Source organism: Gobius niger (genome assembly GCF_951799975.1).
Source record: "Gobius niger genome assembly, contig: SCAFFOLD_92, whole genome shotgun sequence".
NCBI classification, from domain to species: domain Eukaryota; kingdom Metazoa; phylum Chordata; class Actinopteri; order Gobiiformes; family Gobiidae; genus Gobius; species Gobius niger.
The window spans coordinates 1-26234 of NW_027639075.1; the positions used below are offsets into that span (position 1 = coordinate 1).

At 46.7% G+C, this 26234-nt stretch overlaps 1 protein-coding gene across 1 annotated transcript; it reads left to right on the forward strand.

The window, feature by feature from the left end:
- Positions 1 to 612: 612 nt before the first annotated feature.
- Positions 613 to 26234, forward strand: LOC306982918 (tomoregulin-1-like). Its single transcript, XM_079583363.1, has 10 exons — positions 613 to 1273; positions 5348 to 5457; positions 5559 to 5688; positions 9636 to 9662; positions 9740 to 9830; positions 14902 to 15050; positions 15159 to 15206; positions 15329 to 15449; positions 22185 to 22346; positions 26041 to 26234. The coding sequence occupies exons 1-10, from the start codon at positions 649 to 651 to the stop codon at positions 26123 to 26125; spliced, it is 1548 nt and encodes a 515-aa protein (XP_079439489.1). The 5' UTR covers positions 613 to 648; the 3' UTR covers positions 26126 to 26234.

Here is a 26234-nt window from a genome sequence, read left to right on the forward strand (position 1 = left end):
TGTCTTTTTTGTCATTTTTTTGTTATTTTTTGTCAATTTTTTGTCAAATTTGTGTCATTTTGGTCAAATTTATGTAATATTTTTTATCACATTTTTTTCTCTCATTTTTTTGGTAAGTTTTTATCACATTTTTTTTTTTTTTTGGTCCATTTTTATCACATTTTTGTAATTTTTTCGTCACATTTTTGTTAATTTCTTGGGACATTTTTGTGACATTTTTGCCACTTTTTCATCAATTTTTCGTCACTTTTTTGTCATATTTTTTGTCAATTTTTTGTCAAATTTTTGTCATTTTTTGTCAATTTTTTGTAATTTTTTCATCCATTTTTTTTTATCACATTTTTGTCACATTTTCTGTCATTTTTGCTACATTTTTTTTGCTACATTTTGGTCATTTTTTTGTCACATTTTTGTCAACGTTTTCTCACTTTTTGGTCATATTTAAATCATTGTTTTCATCTCAGTTCTGTCACTTTTTCACACCTTTTTCCCAGAAGCTTTTGGATTGGGGTAAAGCCAAACTGGAGAAAATGCGCTCGGTTCAGGCGGGAGTTAAGGGGTTAAACAGTCATATAAATCAGTCAAACCAGGGCCAGTGTTCTCTCTTCCGGACAGCAGAGGGCGCTGTTCCTCCTGCCGCGGCCCTGGATGTGCAGCCGCTCCGCCCCGCAGCCCCGCAGCCCCTCCGCTGGAGACGAACACAAAAGTGGCCCCTCTCCGTCCCGCACCGTCCCAGCGGCTCCTCTCCGCAGCTCTGCCCCGCGCACCGCGCTCTCTGTCGGCTCTGACCTCCGCCTCGTCCCGGAACGCACCGCCGCGGGTTTGTGGGAGTGTTTTGGGGGGAAACAGGGGGGTTTGGAGGGGGATGGAGGCCGCTGCGTCCGGCTGAGCGCACACGGACGCACGGGGAGTCAGAGAGTGGGGGTCGGCCTGAAGGAAGCAGCCCCAGGCCCAGCAGCAGCAGCGCACAGGCTTTGTTTCCCTGACCGAGTTTGGAGCGCCTCTCCCCGGCCCAGTCCCAGCACGGACGGACCCCCCCCGCTCTGGAGCCGGGCTTTAACGCGTGATCTCCCGGTGGTTCCTCCGCGGATCCGTGCCCGTTCCGCGGCTCCATTCATCCGCAGCTCCTCCGCCTCCTCCATCATGGCCGCTGCTTTGTGCCCAGGGTCGTGGTTCTCCCTGGGGCTGATGCTGCTGCTCCTGCCCGCGTCCTGGAGCTCGTTCCCCCGCAGTGGGCAGGACTGTGGGCCCGGGAAGGCCTCGGAGTGCACAGGTAAGAGCCGGGGAGCCGCGGCCGGGGTAAACACGGGCTAAACACGGGCTAAACACGGGCTAAACACGGGATAAACACGGGCTAAACCAGGTCTAAACCAGGGCAAAACACGGGCTAAACCAGGGCTAAACCAGGAGTAAACACGGGCCAAACCAGGGCAAAACCAGGGCTAAACCAGGTCTAAACCAGGGCAAAACACGGGCTAAACTAGGGAAAAACCAGGGCTAAACACGGGCTAAACACGGGCCAAATCAGGTCTAAACCAGGGCCAAACCAGGACTAAACACGGGCCAAATCAGGGCTAAACCAGGGCTAAACCAGGGCTAAACCAGGGCAAAACTGGGGCCAAACCAGGGCAAAACCAGGACTAAACCAGGACTAAACCAGGACTAAACCAGGACTAAACCAGGACTAAACCAGGACTAAACCAGGGCTAAACCAGGTCTACTGTGTGAGGACTGTTAGGACTGTAATAACGAGCCTGTAAACTTGTTATTAAACAAATCGTGTCCAAATTAAAGCCTTTAAAAGCATTAAAATGTGTCTAAACTGGCATTAAATCGAAATGTCTTAAATAATGACATCACTCGACTGTTTTTCTGCACAAATACAAATACTGTGATCTCAAAGTCATGTGTTCGTCATGTCTTATGCAAAATAAGGTGATTTTCAGTTTTACAGAATCTGATCCAAACATAACCAGTGTTTCCCGTCACTTCACGTCGATATTTCCCTCGTTCCTCTGAAAATACCAAATATACCAAAGTTAAAAGTGTCATATTTTTGGATTCAAATGGAATAAAAGGGTTTGAAGTTTGAGAGAGTCCTGTCCTGATCTACATAACCAGGACTAACCCTGTGCGAGGCTGAGCTGGAGTCTGTGCTCCAGATGTGACCGCTCCTCTGCCCCGCGCCTCTATTTAAGGATAATTACAGAGCAGAGCCAGGACTAAAGCCGGGACTGAAGCCAGACCGGGACCAGGCCTCAGGACCAGGCCCCAGGACCGGGCCCCAGGCATCAGGACCAGGCCTCGGGACCGGGTCTCAGGACCGGGTCTCAGGACCGGACCTCAGGCCTCAGGACCGGGACCAGTCACTGTGTTATTGACTCATGTCTCGTCTATAATAAACACAAAACAACTGAGTTCTGTGAAATTGTTAAAGTTTTACAAAAATAGGTAAAAACAAATAAATCAGGGCAGCATAATATTAAAAACTGTGGATCTGCGATATCGATCTGCGATATCGATCTGCAATATATTGATATTATCTCGACTGATGTGGTTTTTCTGAGGTCGGGCCCATGTTTTTCAACACGTCTCGTCATTCTTCGTGTATGTGAAGCTGAAGTGTAGAACATGCTTGTGTTGAGCTGTGACAGCAGGGGGCGCTGTGTGAGATATTCAGGACATGTTCAGTCGGCTCTTCAGGTTAGTCTCGCCAACCAGACTCTTTACAGAAGAGGGTCTGGCAACACTCGCGCTTTCAAAGGAAGTGACGCAGAGTTATGGAGCCGACCGACCAATCAGAGCAGCTCCTGAACGTCACGTTGTTGCTCCTTTGTTTTGTAGTTTTTCAACACAAGCTTCACGTAATGCTCCAGTTTGCTTGTATTCTTAAGTGTTTCTGACATAAACGACAGAAGTCATTTCCTGAACTCCGTGTGGCAGGAGCGCCATTGTTAATGTCCCAATGATACAACTTTCTTGTTGCTGTTTCTGTCGTCACATCCGCTCTGTTCTCATTGGCTGCTGCGCTTCGGTCCCACATTAGTCCCGCCTCCAGCAGTAGCTTTTCTACGACAGGGTCGCCAGACTAGTCTCCTGTTTATGAATGAATAAACATCGGAGATTAGTCTGGATGCCAGGCTACTCTTCAGGAGAACTCGCTTGAAAGACAAACATCAGCAGATCCAAATCCTTGTGGTTCTGAGTGTGTTCGGGGTCTGCAGATGCCGTCCCGGTCTGTGTGTGGACGAGCTCCGGGCTCTGCTGTTGTTGTTGTTTTGTGGCGCTGACTCTCGGGGGGGGGGTGTTTCCATGGAGACCGGAGGCGGCTGTTAAAACCTCGACCTTCACAAAGGCTCCGAGCGGAGACGTGTGAGCGACGGGAACCACTGAGTCTCATTCAGCGTGTGGGGTCAAAGTTCATGTTTAAACAGGATTTACTCAGATGTAGAGACGTCTGTGTTCAAATACAAACATGCTATTCCCCGCGTTCTCCCCTTTACAATGATGTACAGCCCATATTCATATGTTTCCAGTATCGGCTTCGATATCCTACGCCAGTATCGGATCAGTGCATCCCTAGCTGGGACGATGCGATACGTATCACGATATATGCATTCACCTCTTAACCCCTGCCTGAACCAAGCACACTTTCCCCAGTTTGGCTTTACCCAAATCTAAAAGCTGGTTCCATGTGTTCAATGTATGTGCCCTATAGCCGTTAGCCTGTTCCATGTGTTTCCCTATAGCCGTTAGCCTGTTCCATGTGTTTCCCTATAGCCGTTAGCCTGTTCCATGTGTTTCCCCTATAGCCGTTAGCCTGTTCCATGTGTTTCCCTATAGCCGTTAGCCTGTTCCATGTGTTTCCCTATAGCCGTTAGCATGTTCCATGTGTTTCCCCTATAGCCGTTAGCCTGTTCCATGTGTTTCCCCTATAGCCGTTAGCCTGTTCCATGTATTTCCCTATAGCCGTTAGCCTGTTCCATGTGTTTCCCTATAGCCGTTAGCCTGTTCCATGTATTTCCCTATAGCCGTTAGCCTGTTCCATGTGTTTCCCTATAGCCGTTAGCCTGTTCCATGTGTTTCCCCATAGCCGTTAGCCTGTTCCATGTATTTCCCCATAGCCGTTAGCCTGTTCCATGTATTTCCCTATAGCCGTTAGCCTGTTCCATGTGTTTCCCCATAGCCGTTAGCCTGTTCCATGTATTTCCCTATAGCCGTTAGCCTGTTCCATGTGTTTCCCTATAGCCGTTAGCCTGTTCCATGTATTTCCCTATAGCCGTTAGCCTGTTCCATGTGTTTCCCTATAGCCGTTAGCCTGTTCCATGTATTTCCCTATAGCCGTTAGCCTGTTCCATGTATTTCCCTATAGCCGTTAGCCTGTTCCATGTGTTTCCCTATAGCCGTTAGCCTGTTCCATGTGTTTCCCTATAGCCGTTAGCCTGTTCCATGTGTTTCCCTATAGCCTTTAGCCTGTTCCATGTATTTCCCCTATAGCCGTTAGCCTGTTCCATGTGTTTCCCTATAGCCGTTAGCCTGTTCCATGTATTTCCCCTATAGCCGTTAGCCTGTTCCGTGTGTTTCCCTATAGCCGTTAGCCTGTTCCATGTGTTTCCCCATAGCCGTTAGCCTGTTCCATGTGTTTCCCTATAGCCGTTAGCCTGTTCCATGTGTTTCCCTATAGCCGTTAGCCTGTTCCATGTGTTTCCCTATAGCCGTTAGCCTGTTCCATGTGTTTCCCTATAGCCGTTAGCCTGTTCCATGTGTTTCCCTTTAGCCGTTAGCCTGTTCCATGTGTTTCCCCTATAGCCATTAGCCTGTTCCATGTATTTCCCTATAGCCGTTAGCCTGTTCAATGTATTTCCCTATAGCCGTTAGCCTGTTCCATGTATTTCCCTATAGCCGTTAGCCTGTTCCATGTGTTCCCCTATAGCCGTTAGCCTGTTCCATGTATTTCCCTATAGCCGTTAGCCTGTTCCATGTGTTCCCCATAGCCGTTAGCCTGTTCCATGTATTTCCCTATAGCCGTTAGCCTGTTCCATGTGTTCCCCTATAGCCGTTAGCCTGTTCCATGTGTTTCCCTATAGCCGTTAGCCTGTTCCATGTGTTTCCCTATAGCCGTTAGCCTGTTCCATGTGTTTCCCTATAGCCGTTAGCCTGTTCCATGTGTTTCCCTATAGCCGTTAGCCTGTTCCATGTGTTTCCCTATAGCCGTTAGCCTGTTCCATGTGTTTCCCTATAGCCGTTAGCATGTTCCATGTGTTTCCTATAGCCGTTAGCCTGTTCCATGTGTTTCCCTATAGCCGTTAGCATGTTATAAATAAAAGTGTGATGCTGTTGTTCTCAGACCTGTCCCAGAAGAAGAGCGACCTCCGCGTGTGCGACGCCGGGACCTGTCGCTTCGGAGGAACGTGTCGTGAGAACGGAGCGGAGATCAAGTGTGTCTGCCAGTTCCACGTGAGTAACTACGTCTGTACCGGGGTGTGTTTCTGCGGGGGGGGGGGGGGGGGGGGGGGGCGTCGCCGTGGTAACCGGCCTCTGTGCGTGTGCGTCCTCAGTGCCATAAGAAGTACGTCCCGGTGTGCGGATCCAACGGAGACACGTACCAGAACGAGTGCTTCCTGAGACGAGCCGCCTGCAAGAAACAGCGCCCCCTAAGTGTGGTGTCGCCGGGCGCCTGCTACAGCGGTCAGTCTTCGGTTAATTACAGATGTTATGTATCCAGAGTGTTGCTGATTTCTGGAGATATTTTTTTTTGTAGTTCATGCAGTTCTTATATTTGAAGAGTTTCGTGGCGCTAGGCTAGTGCAAGGCTAGTGCATTTCTATGGTATCAGCTAGCCTGCATTAAAAACAGTGTGACCCGCTCCACAGAGCACCTGAGGAAAATCACTGATAACACCAGACTAACCATATTACATGTCTGTGTCCATAGAATCATTTAACCTCTTAACTCCCGCCTGAACCAGGAGGAAGTTTTTCCTCACGTCATCAGATATTGTTTTTCCATCATTTTTTTGTTGGGTATTTAACTCATTTTTGTACGTTTTGTCATTTTATGGTCATTTTTTTGTAATTTTTTGGTCAAATTTTTATCACATTTTCGTCCTTTTTTTTAATCAAATTTTTGTCATTTTTTGCCATTTTTTTTGCCATTCTTTTTGTTGCCATTTTTTGTCAAATTTTTTGTCATTTTTTGTCACATTTTTTGTGACATTTTTGTAATTTTTTTTGGTAATTTTCTGTCATTTTTTTTGCAATTTTTTGTCTATTTTTTGTAATTTTTTTGTCTATTTTTTTGTCATTTTTTTGTCATTGTTTTAATCAAACTTTTGTCATTTTTTGTCAATTACTTGTGACATTTTTGTGACATTTTTGCCACTTTTTCATAAATTTTTCATCACTTTTTTGTCACATTTCCATCATTGTTTTCGTCTCAGTTTTGTCGCTATTTTCACAGCTTTTTTCCAGAAGCTTTTGGATTGGGGTAAAGCCAAACTGCAGAAAATGTGCTCGGTTCAGGCGGGAGTTAAGGGGTTAAAATACCTTATATTTGAGCAGCTTCAGCTTCGTGGTTGTATAAGCTACGCGGCGGCGGAGTGATCTGCGAGAAAATAGTCCCTCAAAATGCCATCGTTCATGTGATGCAGGTCAGTTATATTCACAGACGTTTATATGGTTAGTCTGGTGTTATAAGTGACTCAGGTGCTCTGTGGAGCGGGTCACACTGTTTTTAATGCAGGCTAGCTGATACCATAGACATGCACTAGCCTAGCACTAGCCTAGCACCACGAAACTCTTCAAATATAAGAACTGCATATATTACAAAAAAATATATATATCTCCATAAAACAGCAACACTTTGGATAACGAGGAAATGAGGCCCTGTGTCAAAAATCCTGAAACATCCCTTTAATGTTTGTATTTTCAATGAACACTGAAATAGTAATGTTTTTTGTGTGTTTGGAGAAGTGAAGATTCGGTCAGGGCACAGAAAAGGGAGTGCCGAAAAGCCGAACGGAAATGGCGCAAGTCAAAGCTCCAGGTTCATTTTGAGGTTTACAAAGAAGTACTTTGTGTGTTCAACCATATTTTGCGTGGAGCAAGGGAGAAGTACTTCTCTAAAATCATCTCAAACTGCAGAAACAATTCTCGCGTTCTGTTTTCCACAGTAAACAGATTAACTAACCCTCCAGTTTCACTGCCCCTAGAACTAATCTCTACATCTAAGTGTAATGAGTTTGCAATATTTTTCTATGACAAAGTCCAAAGCATTAAAAATGCCATAATCTCCACAACACAAATAGAAACTCTGCCACCAGATAAACACCTTGAGCTGACACATTTCACACCTGTTACTGACAAAACAATCGAAGAGGTTATCTCTGGTCTGAGTTCATGTACATGCTGCCTTGATGAATTACCCACTAAATTTCTGAAGTCTGTGCTGACCAGCTTGTTACCACAACTTGCTCAGTTAGTTAACATCTCACTCGAGACTGGAGCATTTCCAAAGGCCTTGAAAACTGCAGTCATCAAGCCTCTTCTAAAGAAGAGCAGCCTTGATGCCAAGGTAATGAACAACTACCGGCCCATATCAAACCTGCCATTCTTAGGAAAAGTCCTAGAGAAAGTAGTATATCAGCAGCTCACTTACTTTCTCCTGTCTAACAATGTGTTTGATACTTTCCAGTCAGGCTTTAGGCCCCACCACAGCACTGAGACAGCTCTGATCAAGGTGACAAATGATATCCGTATGAACACCAACGCAGGTAAGGTCTCAGTTTTAGTTCTGCTGGACCTGAGCGCTGCCTTTGACACAGTGGACCACGGGATCTTACTTCACAGGTTAGAAAACTGGGTGGGAATCTCTGGTAATGCTCTAAACTGGTTTAAGTCCTATCTCGAGGACAGGACGTACTTTGTTGAAATTGGCAACTGTGTCTCAGACAAAATTGCCATGACCTGTGGAGTCCCCCAGGGGTCAATCTTGGGACCTCTCTTATTCAACATGTACATGCTTCCATTGGGTCAGCTAATAAACAGCAACAACGTGTCGTACCACAACTATGCAGATGACACTCAAATCTACGTGTCACTGACGGCTGGTGAACATGGGCCTGTAGATACACTCTGTCACTGCATCCAACAGATCAGTTTGTGGATGCAAAACAACTTTCTCCAACTAAACTCAGACAAAACTGAGATCATTGTTTTTGGCCCACAGGCACAAAGACAAAGTGTTGTCAGTCACCTTGAGTCTCTCTCTCTAAAACCAAAAATCAGGTTAGAAATCTAGGAGTAATCATGGACTCAGACCTGAACTTAAACAGCCACATCAAAGCAATAACATCAGCAGCTTTTTACCATCTGAAAAACATTGCTAAGATCAGAGGAATAGTGTCAAAACCAGACTTAGAGAGACTTATCCATGCATTTGTCTCCAGCAGATTAGACTACTGTAACGGCCTACTCACTGGCCTCTCTAAACGAGCTATCAGACAGCTACAGTACATCCAGAACGCTGCTGCTCGAGTCCTGACAAGAACCAGGAAATACGACCATATTAGTCCAGTGCTCCAGTCTCTGCACTGGCTTCCTGTCACTCAGAGAATAGACTTTAAAACAGCTCTGCTTGTGTACAAGTCATTTCATGGTTTAGCTCCAAAGTACATCTCTGACATGTTAGAGCCGTATGAACCATCTCGGGCCCTGAGAACCTCAGGGAGGGGCCTCCTGGTGGTTCCCAGAGTCAATAATAAACACGGTGAGACTGCGTTTCAGTTTCATGCAGCTAAAATCTGGAACAGTCTTCACGAGGATGTGAGACAGGCCTCAACTCTGACAATGTTCAAATCCAGGCTGAAAACAGTTCTGTTTGCCCGTGTATATAACTGAAAGTATTTTATCTGCACTCTCGTCTTTTACTGTAATTGATTAATTTTATATTGATGTCCAGAGGAGAAGGAGCGACAAAAACAGAGGTTAGGTAACTTACTTTTGAACGAGCAAGAAAAATAGTGCTCAAGACAGAGCGAAATAGTGCTCAAGACAGAGCGAAATAGTGCTCAAGACAGAGCGAAATAGTGCTCAAGACAGAGCGAGTCAAAACAAGACTTAAAAATGGTGCTCAAGACAGAGCGAGTCACAACAAGAATTAAAAATAGAGCTCAAGACAGAGCGAAATAGTGCTCAAGACAGAGCGAGTCCAAACACGACTTAAAAATAGTGCTCAAGACAGAGCGAAATAGTGCTCAAGACAGAGCGAGTCAAAACAAGACTTAAAAATAGTGCTCAAGACAGAGCGAAATAGTGCTCAAGACAGAGCAAGTCAAAACAAGACTTAAAAATAGTGCTCAAGACAGAGCGAAATAGTGCTCAAGACAGAGCGAGTCAAAACAAGACTTAAAAATAGTGCTCAAGACAGAGCGAATCAAAACAAGACTTAAAAATGCATATAACTGAAAGTATTTTATCTACACTCTTGCCTCTTACTGTAATTGATTAATTCTATGTTGATGTTTTATTGATTGTATTTGTTTTCTTATATTTATGCAACTGTGAAGCACTTTGAATTGCCTTGTGTATGAATTGTGCTCTACAAATAAACTTGCCTTGCCTTGCCTTGTTTCTCAGACGGGAGCTCAGGATCTGGAGACGGAGGTGAATCCACTTTCATTCCTGTATTTTCCTCACGTTCGACACTCGCTCGAGCCTAAACCGTTTGTCTTTTCCCGCAGACGACGAAGGCTCAGGCCGCGGGAAGAAAGTCTCCAAGTGTGGGAGCTGTAAGTTCGGGGCGGAGTGCGACGAGGACTCGGAGGACCTGATGTGAGTCTCGCTCTGGTTCCTACTCTGGTTCCTACTCTGGTTCCTACTCTGGTTCCTACTCTGGTTCAGTGTGATGGTTTAGGACCAGGGGCAGATTTGTGTTTCCCTATAGCCATTAGCCTGTTCCATGTGTTTCCCTATAGCCGTTAGCCTGTTCCATGTGTTTCCCTATAGCCGTTAGCCTGTTCCATGTGTTTCCCTATAGCCATTAGCCTGTTCCATGTGTTTCCCTATAGCCATTAGCCTGTTCCATGTGTTTCCCTATAGCCGTTAGCCTGTTCCATGTGTTTCCCAATAGCCGTTAGCCTGTTCCATGTGTTTCCCAATAGCCGTTAGCCTGTTCCATGTGTTTCCCAATAGCTGTTAGCCTGTTCCATGTGTTTCCCAATAGCCGTTAGCCTGTTCCATGTGTTTCCCAATAGCTGTTAGCCTGTTCCATGTGTTTCCCAATAGCCGTTAGCCTGTTCCATGTGTTTCCCAATAGCCGTTAGCCTGTTCCATGTGTTTCCCTATAGCCGTTAGCCTGTTCCATGTGTTTCCCAATAGCCGTTAGCCTGTTCCATGTGTTTCCCTATAGCCGTTAGCCTGTTCCATGTGTTTCCCAATAGCCGTTAGCCTGTTCCATGTGTTTCCCTATAGCCGTTAGCCTGTTCCATGTGTTTCCCAATAGCTGTTAGCCTGTTCCATGTGTTTCCCTATAGCCGTTAGCCTGTTCCATGTGTTTCCCTATAGCCGTTAGCCTGTTCCATGTGTTTCCCTATAGCCGTTAGCATGTTCCATGTGTTTCCCTATTGATACAGACGGCATCTCGTCATAGAAGGGGGCGTGGCTTCACCGAGGGGGAAAATAGAATCTTTAGAGAAACACATTTTTTCACTCTTTTTAGCCATTTTCTGGAGGAATATCAAGTTATTTATCACACATAAGTAAAGTCAGGCGGAAATATGTAAATATGGATATTTTGTTGCAACAGATTGTTCAGTAGAAGTGAAAAAACGGCAGTTGTAGCAAGCGCTAGCTAACCGTTAGCATTAGCCCGATGCTAACATGTAGCATCAAGTTAGCATTCTCCGTTATTCATGTATTTGTGGGCTGTTGACTCCCACTTTGCTCCTCCCCATGTCTTTGTATCTTTATTTAGTAGAAAACTATTTTCATATTTCAGCATTTGTTAAAGTAGTTTTTGAATCTATTATAGAAAACGCTATCTCAATGGCCGCCGCCATGTTTATTTCCCATACCGACTTTGAAGCTAAGCAGGGAAGGGCCTGGTTAGGACTGGGATGGGAGACCGTTTGGGAACACCAGGAAGCCTGGCGACAGTACTGAGTGTGTGTGTGGTTGGTGGTGCTGCTGTCCGAGGACAACCCGCTGTCACAAAAACGCGAGTGCACGAGATCTGACTGCCGTGCGTGTGCGCGCATCCAAACAGGGCGATGTGTGTGTGCGCGAGTGTGTATGTGTGTGCGTGTGTGTATGTGTGTGCGCGAGTGTGTATGTGTGTGTGCGTGCCCAAAACCTGCTCAAACACGAGCCTGTAATCACACGCGCTGCTCCGACTGATTTATCCTCCGTGTGAGTAAAAGCGAAAATGAAACTACCTGTTAACGAGCGCATGGCCTGCACTGCGTAGTTTTTTTTCCTGTTTTTTTTACGTTGCTGCTGGACCATTTGTTTTCTATTTTGCCCAGAGGTACATTTTATTCTAAAGCAGCTTTGAAAGCATTGCCCATTTTATTGTAAGGTTATAAATACTGTCTAACAACGATCATTAGGCTATTTCAGTTCAAAACCAACTCATTATTTGTTTGATTGTAAACTACCGTGATGCACCAAACCACGGGTCCTGCACCGTGAACCAAACCGTTACAGCTGAACCCCTAATATTTATCCATAATTATTCCGCTGTCTCTTCAATCCTGTTCCCCGAGTTTAGCGAAAATATTGTGTCGTAGTTTGTAAGAAAGGAGTACGGGTGCATCAAACACTCCAATTGCAGTTTGTTTGAAATTGTTTTTTGCCTTCATTCTTTTACTCATTTGTAGTGGCCATAGTTTTTGGACTGGGTTGGGAACCACTGGTCTACAGCTGAACTGTGTGACGGGTTGGACATTTCTTTGTAATCACTCACAATCTCAGAATATCAAATGTGGAGACTAGCGAGGCCCGGCCGAAGGCCGGGTCTCAGCTAGTAATTAAAGAAAATGTACCTTTTTTCAAAATTGTTTTCCCCCTTAACTGTTTTCAAAAATGACCATATATGGGCGATTCTAGAGATGCCATCTGTATCTATAGCCGTTAGCCTGTTCCATGTGTTTCCCTATAGCCGTTAGCCTGTTCCATGTGTTTCCCTATAGCCGTTAGCCTGTTCCATGTGTTTCCCCTATAGCCGTTAGCCTGTTCCATGTGTTTCCCTATAGCCGTTAGCCTGTTCCATGTGTTTCCCTATAGCCGTTAGCCTGTTCCATGTGTTTCCCTATAGCCGTTAGCCTGTTCCATGTGTTTCCCTATAGCCGTTAGCCTGTTCCATGTGTTTCCCCTATAGCCGTTAGCCTGTTCCATGTGTTTCCCTATAGCCGTTAGCCTGTTCCATGTGTTTCCCTATAGCCGTTAGCCTGTTCCATGTGTTTCCCTATAGCCGTTAGCCTGTTCCATGTGTTTCCCCTATAGCCGTTAGCCTGTTCCATGTGTTTCCCTATAGCCGTTAGCCTGTTCCATGTGTTTCCCTATAGCCGTTAGCCTGTTCCATGTGTTTCCCCTATAGCCGTTAGCCTGTTCCATGTGTTTCCCCTATAGCCGTTAGCCTGTTCCATGTGTTTCCCCTATAGCCGTTAGCCTGTTCCATGTGTTTCCCCTATAGCCGTTAGCCTGTTCCATGTGTTTCCCTATAGCCGTTAGCCTGTTCCATGTGTTTCCCTATAGCCGTTAGCCTGTTCCATGTGTTTCCCTATAGCCGTTAGCCTGTTCCATGTGTTTCCCCTATAGCCGTTAGCCTGTTCCATGTGTTTCCCTATAGCCGTTAGCCTGTTCCATGTGTTTCCCCTATAGCCGTTAGCCTGTTCCATGTGTTTCCCTATAGCCGTTAGCCTGTTCCATGTGTTTCCCCTATAGCCGTTAGCCTGTTCCATGTGTTTCCCTATAGCCGTTAGCCTGTTCCATGTGTTTCCCCTATAGCCGTTAGCCTGTTCCATGTGTTTCCCTATAGCCGTTAGCCTGTTCCATGTGTTTCCCCTATAGCCGTTAGCCTGTTCCATGTGTTTCCCTATAGCCGTTAGCCTGTTCCATGTGTTTCCCCTATAGCCGTTAGCCTGTTCCATGTGTTTCCCTATAGCCGTTAGCCTGTTCCATGTGTTTCCCCTATAGCCGTTAGCCTGTTCCATGTGTTTCCCTATAGCCGTTAGCCTGTTCCATGTGTTTCCCCTATAGCCGTTAGCCTGTTCCATGTGTTTCCCTATAGCCGTTAGCCTGTTCCATGTGTTTCCCCTATAGCCGTTAGCCTGTTCCATGTGTTTCCCTATAGCCGTTAGCCTGTTCCATGTGTTTCCCCTATAGCCGTTAGCCTGTTCCATGTGTTTCCCTATAGCCGTTAGCCTGTTCCATGTATTTTCCCTATAGCCGTTAGCCTGTTCCATGTGTTTCCCTATAGCCGTTAGCCTGTTCCATGTGTTTCCCTATAGCTGTTAGCATGTTCCATGTGTTTCCCCTATAGCTGTTAGCCTGTTCCATGTATTTCCCTATAGCCGTTAGCATGTTCCATGTGTTTCCCAATAGCCGTTAGCCTGTTCCATGTGTTTCCCTATAGCCGTTAGCCTGTTCCATGTGTTTCCCCTATAGCCGTTAGCCTGTTCCATGTGTTTCCCTATAGCCGTTAGCCTGTTCCATGTGTTTCCCTATAGCCGTTAGCCTGTTCCATGTGTTTCCCCTATAGCCGTTAGCCTGTTCCATGTGTTTCCCTATAGCCGTTAGCCTGTTCCATGTGTTTCCCTATAGCCGTTAGCCTGTTCCATGTATTTCCCTATAGCCGTTAGCCTGTTACATGTATTTCCCTATAGCCGTTAGCCTGTTCCATGTGTTTCCCTATAGTCGTTAGCCTGTTCCATGTGTTTCCCTATAGCCGTTAGCCTGTTCCATGTGTTTCCCTACAGCCGTTAGCCTGTTCCATGTGTTTCCCTATAGCCGTTAGCCTGTTCCATGTGTTTCCCTATAGCCGTTAGCCTGTTCCATGTGTTTCCCTATAGCCGTTAGCCTGTTCCATGTGTTTCCCTATAGACGTTAGCCTGTTCCATGTGTTTCCCTATAGCCGTTAGCCTGTTTCATGTGTTTCCCCTATAGCCGTTAGCCTGTTCCATGTGTTTCCCTATAGCCGTTAGCCTGTTCCATGTGTTTCCCTATAGCCGTTAGCCTGTTCCATGTGTTTCCCTATAGCCGTTAGCCTGTTCTATGTGTTCCCCTATAGCCGTTAGCCTGTTCCATGTGTTTCCCTATAGCCGTTAGCCTGTTCCATGTGTTTCCCCTATAGCCGTTAGCCTGTTCCATGTATTTCCCTATAGCCGTTAGCCTGTTCCATGTGTTTCCCCTATAGCCGTTAGCCTGTTCCATGTGTTTCCCCTATAGCCGTTAGCCTGTTCCATGTATTTCCCTATAGCCGTTAGCCTGTTCCATGTATTTCCCTATAGCCGTTAGCCTGTTCCATGTATTTCCCTATAGCCGTTAGCCTGTTCCATGTATTTCCCTATAGCCGTTAGCCTGTTCCATGTATTTCCCTATAGCCGTTAGCCTGTTCCATGTATTTCCCTATAGCCGTTAGCCTGTTCCATGTATTTCCCTATAGCCGTTAGCCTGTTCCATGTATTTCCCTATAGCCGTTAGCCTGTTCCATGTGTTTCCCTATAGCCGTTAGCCTGTTCCATGTGTTTCCCCTATAGCCTATTGGGACAACAAAGTTAAAAAGGTTAAATATTGAAGGTCTTCATGTGGACTAAAGCCGTGTTCCGTGTATGCTAAAGCCGTGTTCTGTGTTAAAGCCGTGTTGTGCGTATGTTAAAGCCGTGTTCCGTGTTCCGTGTTGCAGCTGCATGTGTAACATCGTGTGTAACGGACACAACGAGAACCCCGTGTGCGGCAGCGACGGCGACACGTACCCGACGCCCTGTCACGTCCGGGAGGCGTCCTGCCTCAAACAGACCAAGATCGACATCCGCCACGTGGGGCGCTGCTCAGGTACCGCCCACGCCCTGACCCCTGACCCCTGACCCTCCTGGTACCACCGCCCTCTGGTGGACACTCGGCATCACTGCATCAACACTAAAGTCACGCTTTTGTTTCCAGATAAAAACCGTAAAGACGACGGATCCAAGAACAAACCGGACGTTTACGGTAAAACTCCAGCTGCTTTATTCAAACCTCAGACCAGGATCAGGACCAGGACCAGGACTGGACCAGGACGGATCCAGGACTGAAGAGCAAAAGACTAATGAAAACTGTCTTTGTTTTTGCAGCTGTTTCCAAACCTGGCGAAGGGGAGGGGCTTGTGGAGAGCTCCGCCCCCTGTCCTGAGGACTACGCCCAGTTCTGTGAGCACGGCCAGTGTGAGATGAGGCACAACCTCCCCACCTGCAGGTACTAAACCTGGACTAAACCTGGACTAAACCTGGACTAAACAAGGTCTAAACCTGGGACTAAGAACTGGAGTAAACCTGGACTAAACCTGGACTAAACCAGGTCTAAACCAGGACTAAACCAGGGCTAAACCAGGACTAAACCAGGGCTAAACCAGGTCTAAACCAGGACCAAACCAGGGCTAAACCTGGGCTAAACCAGGCCTAAACCAGGGCTAAACCTGGGCTAAACCAGGCCTAAACCGGGACTAAACCTGGACTAAACCAGGGCTAAACCAGGGCTAAACCAGGGCTAAACCAGGACTAAACCAGGGCTAAACCAGGACTAAACCAGGACTAAACCAGGGCTAAACCAGGGCTAAACCAGGACTAAACCAGGACTAAACCTGGACTAAACCAGGACTAAACCTGGACTAAACCTGGACTAAACCAGGGCTAAACCAGGTCTAAACCAGGACTAAACCAGGGCTAAACCTGGGCTAAACCAGGCCTAAACCAGGGCTAAACCTGGGCTAAACCAGGCCTAAACCGGGACTAAACCTGGACTAAACCAGGGCTAAACCAGGGCTAAACCAGGGCTAAACCAGGACTAAACCAGGGCTAAACCAGGGCTAAACCAGGGCTAAACCAGGGCTAAACCAGGACTAAACCAGGGCTAAACCAGGGCTAAACCAGGGCTAAACCAGGGCTAAACCAGGACTAAACCAGGGCTAAACCAGGACTAAACCAGGACTAAACCAGGGCTAAACCAGGGCTAAACCAGGGCTAAACCAGGGCTAAACCAGGACTAAACCTGGACTAAACCAGGACTAAACCTGGACTAAACCAGGGCTAAACCAGGACTAAACCAGGACTAAACCAGGACTAAACCAGGACTAAACCAGGCCTAAACCAGGACTAAACCAGGGCTAAACCAGGACTAAACCAGGACTAAACCAGGACTAAACCTGGACTAAACCAGGACTAAACCAGGACTAAACCAGGGCTAAACCAGGACTAAACCAGGACTAAACCAGGACTAAACCAGGACTAAACCTGGACTAAACCAGGGCTAAACCAGGACTAAACCAGGGCTAAACCAGGACTAAACCAGGACTAAACCAGGACTAAACCAGGACTAAACCAGGACTAAACCTGGACTAAACCAGGGCTAAACCAGGACTAAACCAGGACTAAACCAGGACTAAACCAGGACTAAACCAGGACTAAACCAGGACTAAACCAGGCCTAAACCAGGACTAAACCAGGACTAAACCTGGACTAAACCTGGACTAAACCAGGACTAAACCAGGACTAAACCTGGACTAAACCAGGACTAAACCTGGACTAAACCAGGGCTAAACCAGGACTAAACCTGGACTAAACCAGGACTAAACCAGGACTAAACCAGGACTAAACCAGGGCTAAACCAGGACTAAACCAGGACTAAACCAGGACTAAACCTGGACTAAACCAGGGCTAAACCAGGACTAAACCAGGACTAAACCAGGACTAAACCAGGACTAAACCAGGCCTAAACCAGGACTAAACCAGGGCTAAACCAGGACTAAACCAGGACTAAACCAGGACTAAACCAGGACTAAACCAGGACTAAACCAGGGCTAAACCAGGACTAAACCAGGACTAAACCAGGGCTAAACCAGGACTAAACCAGGACTAAACCAGGGCTAAACCAGGACTAAACCAGGGCTAAACCAGGACTAAACCAGGACTAAACCAGGGCTAAACCAGGACTAAACCAGGACTAAACCAGGGCTAAACCAGGACTAAACCAGGGCTAAACCAGGACTAAACCAGGACTAAACCAGGGCTAAACCAGGACTAAACCAGGACTAAACCAGGACTAAACCAGGACTAAACCAGGACTAAACCAGGACTAAACCAGGACTAAACCAGGGCTAAACCAGGACTAAACCAGGACTAAACCAGGGCTAAACCAGGACTAAACCAGGACTAAACCAGGGCTAAACCAGGACTAAACCAGGGCTAAACCAGGACTAAACCAGGACTAAACCAGGGCTAAACCAGGACTAAACCAGGACTAAACCTGGACTAAACCAGGACTAAACCAGGACTAAACCAGGGCTAAACCAGGACTAAACCAGGACTAAACCAGGACTAAACCAGGACTAAACCTGGACTAAACCAGGGCTAAACCAGGACTAAACCAGGACTAAACCAGGACTAAACCAGGACTAAACCAGGCCTAAACCAGGCCTAAACCAGGGCTAAACCAGGACTAAACCAGGACTAAACCAGGACTAAACCTGGACTAAACCAGGACTAAACCAGGACTAAACCAGGACTAAACCAGGACTAAACCAGGACTAAACCTGGACTAAACCAGGGCTAAACCAGGACTAAACCTGGACTAAACCAGGACTAAACCTGGGACTAAGAACTGGAGTAAACCCTCTCTGACCTCCTTGCTGACCTCGTTGTTGTCCTCGTTTGTCCTCGTTTGTCCTCAGGTGCGAGGCGGCGTACGGCGGGCCTCAGTGCGATCAGATTAAACCCTCTCTGTCCTCGTTGTTGACCTCGTTTGTCCTCAGGTGTGAGGCGGCGTACGGCGGGCCTCAGTGCGATCAGATTAAACCCTCTCTGACCTCGTTTGACCTTGTTTGTCCTCGTTTGTCCTCAGGTGCGAGGCGGCGTACGGCGGCCTCAGTGTGATCAGATTAAACCCTCTCTGACCTCGTTGTTGACCTCGTTTGTCCTCGTTTGTCCTCAGGTGCGAGGCGGCGTACGGCGGCCTCAGTGTGATCAGATTAAACCCTCTCTGACCTCGTTGTTGACCTCGTTTGTCCTCGTTTGTCCTCAGGTGTGAGGCGGCGTACGGCGGCCTCAGTGTGATCAGATTAAACCCTCTCTGACCTCGTTGTTGACCTCGTTGTTGTCCTCAGGTGTGAGGCGGCGTACGGCGGCCTCAGTGCGATCAGATTAAACCCTCTCTGACCTCGTTGTTGACCTCGTTTGACCTCGTTTGTCCTCGTTTGTCCTCAGGTGTGAGGCGGCGTACGGCGGCCTCAGTGCGATCAGATTAAACCCTCTCTGACCTCGTTGTTGACCTCGTTGTTGTCCTCAGGTGTGAGGCGGCGTACGGCGGCCTCAGTGCGATCAGATTAAACCCTCTCTGACCTCGTTGTTGACCTCGTTGTTGTCCTCAGGTGTGAGGCGGCGTACGGCGGCCTCAGTGCGATCAGATTAAACCCTCTCTGTCCTCGTGTTTGACCTCGTTTGTCCTCAGGTGCGAGGCGGCGTACGGCGGCCTCAGTGTGATCAGATTAAACCCTTTCTGACCTCGTGTTTGACCTCGTTGTTAACCTCGTTTGTCCTCAGGTGTGAGGCGGCGTACGGCGGCCTCAGTGTGATCAGATTAAACCCTCTCTGACCTCGTTGTTGACCTCGTTGTTGTCCTCAGGTGTGAGGCGGCGTACGGCGGCCTCAGTGTGATCAGATTAAACCCTCTCTGACCTCGTTGTTGACCTCGTTGTTGTCCTCAGGTGTGAGGCGGCGTACGGCGGCCTCAGTGTGATCAGATTAAACCCTCTCTGACCTCGTTGTTGACCTCGTTGTTGTCCTCAGGTGTGAGGCGGCGTACGGCGGGCCTCAGTGCGATCAGATTAAACCCTCTCTGACCTCGTGTTTGACCTCCTTGTTGTCCTCGTTTGTCCTCAGGTGTGAGGCGGCGTACGGCGGCCTCAGTGTGATCAGATTAAACCCTCTCTGACCTCGTTTGACCTCGTTTGTCCTCGTTTGTCCTCAGGTGCGAGGCGGCGTACGGCGGGCCTCAGTGTGATCAGATTAAACCCTTTCTGACCTCGTGTTTGACCTCGTTGTTAACCTCGTTTGTCCTCAGGTGTGAGGCGGCGTACGGCGGGCCTCAGTGCGATCAGATTAAACCCTCTCTGACCTCGTTGTTGACCTCGTTGTTGTCCTCAGGTGTGAGGCGGCGTACGGCGGGCCTCAGTGCGATCAGATTAAACCCTCTCTGACCTCGTTGTTGACCTCGTTGTTGTCCTCAGGTGTGAGGCGGCGTACGGCGGCCTCAGTGTGATCAGATTAAACCCTCTCTGACCTCGTTGTTGACCTCGTTGTTGTCCTCAGGTGTGAGGCGGCGTACGGCGGGCCTCAGTGCGATCAGATTAAACCCTCTCTGTCCTCGTGTTTGACCTCGTTTGTCCTCAGGTGCGAGGCGGCGTACGGCGGCCTCAGTGTGATCAGATTAAACCCTCTCTGACCTCGTTGTTGACCTCGTTGTTAACCTCGTTTGTCCTCAGGTGTGAGGCGGCGTACGGCGGGCCTCAGTGCGATCAGATTAAACCCTCTCTGACCTCGTGTTTGACCTCCTTGTTGTCCTCGTTTGTCCTCAGGTGTGAGGCGGCGTACGGCGGCCTCAGTGTGATCAGATTAAACCCTCTCTGACCTCGTTTGACCTCGTTTGTCCTCGTTTGTCCTCAGGTGCGAGGCGGCGTACGGCGGGCCTCAGTGTGATCAGATTAAACCCTCTCTGACCTCGTTGTTGACCTCGTTGTTAACCTCGTTTGTCCTCAGGTGCGAGGCGGCGTACGGCGGGCCTCAGTGCGATCAGATTAAACCCTCTCTGACCTCGTTGTTGACCTCGTTGTTAACCTCGTTGTTGTCCTCAGGTGCGAGGCGGCGTACGGCGGGCCTCAGTGCGATCAGATTAAACCCTCTCTGACCTCGTTGTTGTCCTCGTTTGTCCTCAGGTGTGAGGCGGCGTACGGCGGCCTCAGTGTGATCAGATTAAACCCTTTCTGACCTCGTGTTTGACCTCGTTGTTAACCTCGTTTGTCCTCAGGTGTGAGGCGGCGTACGGCGGCCTCAGTGCGATCAGATTAAACCCTCTCTGACCTCGTGTCTGACCTCGTTTGTCCTCGTTTGTCCTCAGGTGCGAGGCGGCGTACGGCGGCCTCAGTGTGATCAGATTAAACCCTCTCTGACCTCCTTGTTGACCTCGTTGTTGACCTCGTTTGTCCTCAGGTGTGAGGCGGCGTACGGCGGGCCTCAGTGCGATCAGATTAAACCCTCTCTGACCTCGTTGTTGACCTCGTTTGTCCTCGTTTGACCTCGTTTGTCCTCGTTTGTCCTCAGGTGCGAGGCGGCGTACGGCGGCCTCAGTGTGATCAGATTAAACCCTCTCTGACCTCGTTGTTGACCTCGTTGTTGTCCTCGTTTGTCCTCAGGTGCGAGGCGGCGTACGGCGGCCTCAGTGTGATCAGATTAAACCCTCTCTGACCTCGTTGTTGACCTCGTTGTTGTCCTCGTTTGTCCTCAGGTGTGAGGCGGCGTACGGCGGCCTCAGTGCGATCAGATTAAACCCTCTCTGTCCTCGTGTTTGACCTCGTTTGTCCTCAGGTGCGAGGCGGCGTACGGCGGCCTCAGTGTGATCAGATTAAACCCTTTCTGACCTCGTGTTTGACCTCGTTGTTAACCTCGTTTGTCCTCAGGTGTGAGGCGGCGTACGGCGGGCCTCAGTGCGATCAGATTAAACCCTCTCTGTCCTCGTTGTTGACCTCGTTTGTCCTCGTTTGTCCTCAGGTGCGAGGCGGCGTACGGCGGGCCTCAGTGCGATCAGATTAAACCCTCTCTGACCTCGTTGTTGACCTCGTTTGTCCTCGTTTGTCCTCAGGTGTGAGGCGGCGTACGGCGGGCCTCAGTGTGATCAGATTAAACCCTCTCTGACCTCGTTGTTGACCTCGTTTGTCCTCGTTTGTCCTCAGGTGTGAGGCGGCGTACGGCGGCCTCAGTGCGATCAGATTAAACCCTCTCTGTCCTCGTGTTTGACCTCGTTTGTCCTCGTTTGTCCTCAGGTGCGAGGCGGCGTACGGCGGCCTCAGTGCGATCAGATTAAACCCTCTCTGTCCTCGTGTTTGACCTCGTTTGTCCTCGTTTGTCCTCAGGTGCGAGGCGGCGTACGGCGGGCCTCAGTGCGATCAGATTAAACCCTTTCTGACCTCGTGTTTGACCTCGTTTGTCCTCGTTTGTCCTCAGGTGTGAGGCGGCGTACGGCGGGCCTCAGTGCGATCAGATTAAACCCTTTCTGACCTCGTGTTTGACCTCGTTTGTCCTCGTTTGTCCTCAGGTGTGAGGCGGCGTACGGCGGCCTCAGTGCGATCAGATTAAACCCTCTCTGTCCCGTGTTTGACCTCGTTTGTCCTCAGGTGCGAGGCGGCGTACGGCGGGCCTCAGTGTGATCGGATTAAACCCTCTCTGTCCTCGTTTGTCCTCGTTTGTCCTCGTTTGTCCTCAGGTGCGAGGCGGCGTACGGCGGCCTCAGTGTGATCGGATTAAACCCTCTCTGTCCCGTGTCTGACCTCCTCGTTTGTCCTCGTTTGTCCTCGTTTGTCCTCAGGTGTGAGGCGGCGTACGGCGGCCTCAGTGCGATCAGATTAAACCCTCTCTGTCCTCGTTGTTGACCTCGTTTGTCCTCGTTTGTCCTCAGGTGCGAGGCGGCGTACGGCGGCCTCAGTGTGATCAGATTAAACCCTCTCTGACCTCGTTGTTGACCTCGTTTGTCCTCGTTTGTCCTCAGGTGCGAGGCGGCGTACGGCGGCCTCAGTGCGATCAGATTAAACCCTCTCTGTCCTCGTTGTTGACCTCGTTTGTCCTCGTTTGTCCTCAGGTGCGAGGCGGCGTACGGCGGCCTCAGTGCGATCAGATTAAACCCCCTCTGTCCTCGTTGTTGACCTCGTTTGTCCTCGTTTGTCCTCAGGTGCGAGGCGGCGTACGGCGGGCCTCAGTGCGATCAGCTGCTGGACTTTAACATCCTCTACGTCGTCCCCAGTGGTCAGAAGCTGCACTACGTCCTGATCGCCGCCATCATCGGCGCCGTGCAGATCGCCGTCATCGTGGCCGTGGTCATGTGCTTCACCAGGTGCGACGCTCATTCCTGTCAGGGCTGGATGTTTGACACAGGGCCTCATTTCCTCGTTATCCAGAGTTGCTGATTTCTTTTTGTAATCTATTCAGTTCTTATGTTTGAAGAGTTTCGTGATGCTAGGCTAGTGCTAGGCTAGTGCATGTCTATGGTATCAGCTAGCCTGCATTAGAAACAGTGTGACCCGCTCCACAGAGCACCTGAGTCACTTATAACACCAGACTAACCATATAAACGTCTGTGAATATAACTGACCTGCATCACATGAACGATTGAGGGACTATTTTCTCGCAGATCACTCCACCGCCGCGTAGCTTATACAACCACGAAGCTGAAGCTGCTCAAATATAAGGTCTTTAACCCCTTAACTCCCGCCTGAACCGAGCACATTTTCTCCAGTTTGGCTTTACCCCAATCCAAAAGCTTCTGGAAAAAAGCTGTGAAAATAGCGACAAAACTGAGATGAAAACAATGATGGAAATGTGACAAAAAAGTGAGAAAAATGTGACAAAAATGTGACAAAAATGTGACAAAAAAATGACAAAAAAATGACAAAAAATGTGACAAAAAAATGACAAAAAAATGACAAAAAAATGACAAAAAAATGACAAAAAAATGACAAAAAAATGACAAAAATGTGACAAAAAAATGACAAAAAAATGACAAAAATGTGACAAAAAAAAGACAAAAAATGTGACAAAAAAATGACAAAAAATGACGAAAAAATGACAAAAAAATGACAAAAATGTGACAAAAAAATGACAAAAAATTGACAAAAATGTGACAAAAAATGACAAAAATGTTACAAAAAAATGACAAAAAATGTGACAAAAATGTGAGAAAAAAATGACAAAAATGTGAGAAAAAAATGACAAAAATGTGAGAAAAAAATGACAAAAATGTGACAAAAAAATGACAAAAATGTGACAAAAAAAATGACAAAAAAATTACTAAAAATTGACAAAAAAATGACAAAAAAATGACAAAAATGTGACAAAAAAAGACAAAAATGTGACAAAAATGTGACAAAAAATGACAAAAAAATGACAATGTGACAAAAATTTGATTTAAAAATTTGACAAAAAAGTTACAAAAATGAGTTGAATACCCAACAAAAAAATGATGAAAAAAAAAATCTGACGTGAGGAAAAAGCTCCTCTCGGTTCAGGCGGGAGTTAAGAGGTTAAATGACTCTATGGACACAGACGTTTATATGGTTAGTCTGGTGTTATCAGTGATTTGCCTCAGGTGCTCTGTGGAGCGGGTCACACTGTTTTTAATGTACGCTAGCTGATACCATAGAAATGCACTAGCCTAGCACCACAAAACTCTTCAAATATACGAACTGCATGAATTACAAAAAATATAAATATCTCCATAAATCAGCAACACTCTGGATAACGAGGACATGAGGCCCTATGTCAAACATCCTGAAACATCCCTTTAAGGCCGTAACCACAAGAGCTGGGACGTCCTGTGTAAAGTCAGTAATAAACAGTTGCAGACCCGGAGCGCCCTCTGCTGGTCCTCAGGTCGATCAACATCAGCTCTCCTAAAAGCTGAGGGTCTAGATCTGCTTTATCCAGCAGGGGGCGCACTGCAGCTTAACCCCCACTGTAAAGCTGTAACTGTAGTTTAGGGGCAGAGCCGATACTGGGAACAATACGATATATCAGCGATACTATCCGATATTGATGAACCGATACAGGGTTTGTCTCTCAGAGTTTGAAAACACAACTTTCAGCGACTAAACCCGTGAACGACGTTTGAGTCTGGAACAAGTTCACTAAAGCGTTTGATTAAACTGTAAAGTAACTAAACATAATGTAAGTGTTTGAAATACTGATCTAATGTAGGAACGTGAGACATTTAAAGGGAACGTTTTCCATCTGAAACTGTTCAAATCAAAGATCGTTTTGGTCGTAATTTCAGCCTTAAAGGTAAATCTACGACTATTGGAAAATACTGTTATGTTTTATACGATACATGATTATTTGTAGGGATGCACCGATACCGATACCATTAATTTGGGTACAAACAAACTGTAGAATAGTTTAGTGTAAACACAATAATCCACATAGAGCTGACTTTATTCCAGACTGCGCTCTCTAAACCAGAGTCTGAGCTGGATTTACCCAGAGCTAAACGTCTGCAGTGTTTACAACATACAGGCTAACGATGCTAACTCACGGCTAACAGTTTTGGCCATTCTGACGCCGTTTTAAGCCCAGAGGTTTATTCATCTGAAAAACTAACCCAGCGACTAAAAAGTCCTCAGAAAATCCAAATGAAAGACATACAGCATGTTTATATTGAGGGAAAATGAGCTGCAGCAGAACAATGAAAACGCTGTAGCTTCTCGCTAAGTTACTACAAACACACGAGAAAATCTACAGGAGCTGAAGTAAAGACGAAAAGAGACCATTTAAGAAACATCTCAATACTATTGTTAAATAAAAACACATAAATGAATAAAGCTCAGGCATTGGGAGCTTTAGGACATGGACTTTTCTGTCTATGATGGACAGAGACATAAAAATAAAACATTATATTGAATGAAAATAAATAAATAAATGGCATCAGCACAATTCTAATATAACGGCTCTTAAATGTGTCGCCTACTTTACTTAAGGAAATGTACACGAGTAAATTTACTAATTACAAACCAATCTGCTGTGGAAAAAGTAAGAATGTTGAAGAAAATGCACATTTTCTCCAGCTTTACCCCAGTCCAAAAGCTTCTGGAAAAAAGGTGAGAAAATGAAAATGAAATGAAAATGTGACAAAAAAATGACAAAAAAAACGACCAAAAAATGACAAAAATGTGACAAAAAATGACAAAAAAACGACAAATTAATGACAAAAATGTGACAAAAAATGACCAAAAAAATGGCATAAAATGACAAAAAAACGACAAAAAAATGACAAAAATGTGACAAAAAATGACAAAAAAACGACAAAAAATGACAAAAAACGACAAAAAAAGACAAAAAAACGACAAAAAAACGACAAAAAAATGACAAAAATGTGACAAAAAATGACAAAAAAACGACAAATTAATGACAAAAATGTGACAAAAAAACGACAAAAAATGAAAAAAAAAATGGCAAAAAAGGACAAAAAAAGGACAAACGACAAAAAAACGACAAAAAAACGACAAAAAAATGACAAAAATGTGACAAAAATGTGACAAAAAACGACAAAAAATGAAAAAAAAAAATGGCAAAAAAATGACAAAAAATGTGACAAAAAATGACCAAAAAAATGACTAAAAATGGCGAAAAATGACAAAAAATGAAAAAAAAAAATGAAAAAAAAATGAAAAAAAAGACAAAAAAATGTAACAAAAATGTGACCAAAAAAATGAAAATAAAAAAATGAAAATAAAAAAATGACTAAAAAGTTACAAAATGAGTTGAATGCCCCAAAAAAGATAGAAAAAGATCTGATGACGTGAGGAAAAAGATCCATTTAGATGAGTTTTGTAGATCTTAGCTTTCAAATGAGGTGTTGCACTGGCCTACAGGATTTGGGTAAAGCTGACCTGTCGAAAATGCTCTGGGTGTAGTTGGGATTTAAGAGGTTAATATCGGCCGATGTCCCCAGTATCGGTCTGTGGCGCCTCCACAAACATGCTCAGTCCTAACTCTCGTCCTTCCCCTGTTGTACATGTTTTGCCCTCCTGTTCCAGGCGCTGTAACAAGTCGAAGCGCGGCCGCCGGCAGAAGCAGCACCTCGGCCACTTCCCGTCCGGCACGTCGTCGCGGATGATGTAACCGCGGCGACGCAACGATGATGTCACTTCCTTTTTTTAAAAAGTCACCCACGTGTTTTTCTTACTCACGGACTCAGACCCTCGACTCGGTGCCTCTGCTCTCGCCTTAT

Excerpts from the sequence above, each read along its gene's own strand:
- LOC306982918 (XM_079583363.1), top strand. The coding sequence starts at position 649 with ATGTGCAGCCGCTCCGCCCCGCAGCCCCGCAGCCCCTCCGCTGGAGAC. Across the intron at positions 5,689-9,635 it reads GCCGGGCGCCTGCTACAGCG|ACGGGAGCTCAGGATCTGGA; the intron begins GTCAGTCTTCGG and ends CTTGTTTCTCAG. Across the intron at positions 9,831-14,901 it reads GAGGACTCGGAGGACCTGAT|CTGCATGTGTAACATCGTGT; the intron begins GTGAGTCTCGCT and ends TCCGTGTTGCAG.